The sequence below is a fragment of the Chaetodon trifascialis genome, chromosome 23 (assembly GCF_039877785.1).
Source record: "Chaetodon trifascialis isolate fChaTrf1 chromosome 23, fChaTrf1.hap1, whole genome shotgun sequence".
Lineage (NCBI taxonomy): Eukaryota > Metazoa > Chordata > Actinopteri > Chaetodontiformes > Chaetodontidae > Chaetodon > Chaetodon trifascialis.
In genome coordinates, this window is record NC_092078.1 from 342,501 (window position 1) to 345,000 (window position 2,500).

The 2,500-nt window shown below is 41.9% G+C and overlaps 1 protein-coding gene across 1 annotated transcript in view; it reads left to right on the forward strand.

Annotated features, from left to right (window-relative positions):
- Positions 1 to 1,647: 1,647 nt before the first annotated feature.
- Positions 1,648 to 2,500, forward strand: part of LOC139351243 (voltage-gated potassium channel subunit beta-3-like) — a 23,819-nt gene continuing 22,966 nt past the window's right edge. The window contains exon 1 of the mRNA XM_070993044.1: positions 1,648 to 1,768. Within this exon, the coding sequence (XP_070849145.1) occupies positions 1,648 to 1,768 (121 nt within the window). The remainder of the gene's footprint in view (positions 1,769 to 2,500) is intronic.

The window sequence follows — 2,500 nt, forward strand, 5'->3', positions numbered from 1 at the left end:
CTGTTGTGGCCTCTGCCTTGTTCTATGCTGTAGTCTGCTGGGGGAGCAGCATCACAGCAGCTGACAGGAAGAGGCGGGACAAACTCATCAGGAAGGCCAGCTCTGTCCTGGGATGTCCTCTGGAACAGGTGGAGGAGGTGGGGGAGAGGAGGATGACAGCCAAGCTGTCCTCCATGACAGACAATGACTCCCACCCCCTCCAACACACACTCACTGCACTGAGGAGCTCCATCAGTGACAGGATGCTGCATCCAAAGTGTGTGAAGGAGCGTCGCAGGTCTTTCCTTCCTGCAGCCGTCAGACTGCAGAAACTGCTCCAAGTAATCAGATAATTATCTGTAAATTATCTGTAAATGATCAGTCTGCAAATACAATTTATAATTTAAGATAATGTTTATTTTTATTACACTTTTGTATATACTTGTTGTTTTTTATCTAATCTATCCTCACTGGTGCTGCTGTAAACTGGAATTTCCCTTTGTGGAACTAATAAAGGTATATTGAATTGAATTGAATTGAATTGAATTGAATTGAATTGAATTGAATTGAATTGAATTGAATTGAATTGAATTGAATTGCGCAGAAAATCAATATCTCCATACGGTTTGTCAACGCTTTCCAAAAAGGCAATTTATTGTTTTGATCTGCATAAATAACGATTTTTATATTGACAGAATCTACATTTTCAAAGCATCAAGTCATCGACAAAATGATTGGCTCGACCTTCACACAGAAGAGGAGAAGGAGACCCTTTGTTCAACTCGTCCTGTCATTAGCTGCTCTGGTTGCTTGGCTTCAAATGTCCAATCGTGATTGGTCAGATCAGGTCTCATTTGAAACCAGGGGAACTGGAGACAAGATGGCGCCAAACGGCGTCTGTTTGACTGAAGTTAAGCGATTAAAACACAGAAGACTGATGTGAAGGAGAAAAGTCTCTGTGTGGATTAATCTCATGTTCTGGATCATCTTGACCTTCTTTGATGTTTCCAGGCTCTTTTTGTTTTATTGATCTGTGGATCTCTGAGAGACCTGATTGGAGTTGCTGCAGTGTTGCGTCCCGCGGGCGGGCCGTCTGAACAGGAAGCCGGTTCGAACAAATGATATGAAGTGAAAACTCTATGACTTTTTGACCTCAGCTCATCTTCTACTCGCTGAGAATACCTGAACGTTTGCATCACTGAGGTCATTATTGATCACTGATCTGATCAACAGTTCAAACAGGAAGTGAAAATAGGAAGGGAAAACAGGAAGTGAAGAGGCTCAGCGAGGGTCAGTTTACATTTCAACATGTCCGTCAGAGGACACTGGAACACAACCAGATACTGTGTGTGTGTGTGTGTGTGTGTGTGTGTGTGTGTGTGTGTGTGTGTGTGTGTGTGTGTGTGTGTGTGATGTGAGATTAGGGATTAATTCAGGATCCGGGCAAGAGGCCACATTTAACATCTGTAGCCTGAGTTTGATATTTTGGAGTTACAGGTTTAATCCTGCTCGTCTGTCATTAGCAGCAGAGGACAGACAGACAGACAGACAGACAGACAGACAGACAGACAGACAGACAGACAGACAGACAGACATGGTATCTGAGCTCTGATTGGTGGGATTAAACCAACAGGATTAATATCAGAGCCTCAGCAGAGAGACAGACAGATGAAGGTGGTCAGAGAGCTGAAAGCAGACAGACAGACAGACAGACAGACAGACAGACAGACAGACAGACAGGTGGATACAGAGTGTGGACAACAGGAATCAGACAGACACCTTGAACCAGGTATGTAGTGAGTGTTTGTGTCTGACCTGCTGCAGGGGCTGATGGGAAACGCTGTAGTTTGAGTGAGCGATGAAGAGTTCTGATCTGACTGTTCTCTGATCGTTTCATCTCCTTCACACTGACTCATTCTGCTCCTCATCGTTTACATAACGAGCCGTGTTTTTGACAGTATTTTCTAGCAGTACGTAGTATTTGCTGTGTGACGGGTAGGAACAGTACCTCAACAATGCATTAAGTGAAAAACATTTTTTTTTTAAAACTACAGTAACAACATTTTTACAATCCCTTCGATCAAATGTTTTGGCTGCAAAGAGGAATCGTTTAATTAAAATGTAAAAAAAATGCAGGAGGAACATTAATGTCATATTACACTTTGAGCATCTCAGTCCTTTAGCAGTTAGCATTAGCATTAGCCAAAGCAAAAAAGAAAGCATTGCACTTGTCCTTAGCATTCTTCTCAGTCATCTGTCATTAGCACTAGCTTGATCATTAGCATTGGACTCCATTATTGTCACATGTCATCAGCGTTATCCCCCATTTACTTATATTGTTAGCATTTGCTCTTATTGGTTTGCGTGTCATTAGCCTTGCATTTTCTTTTCTTTATTCTACATTTCTGGCCTGTTAGCTTTCTCTGCTGTCTTATATTGTTAGCATTAGCTTTGTTTGTTGACATTATTAGAATCAACCTCTGACAAAAAAATGCATTTTCTGTTAGTATTACTCACACAT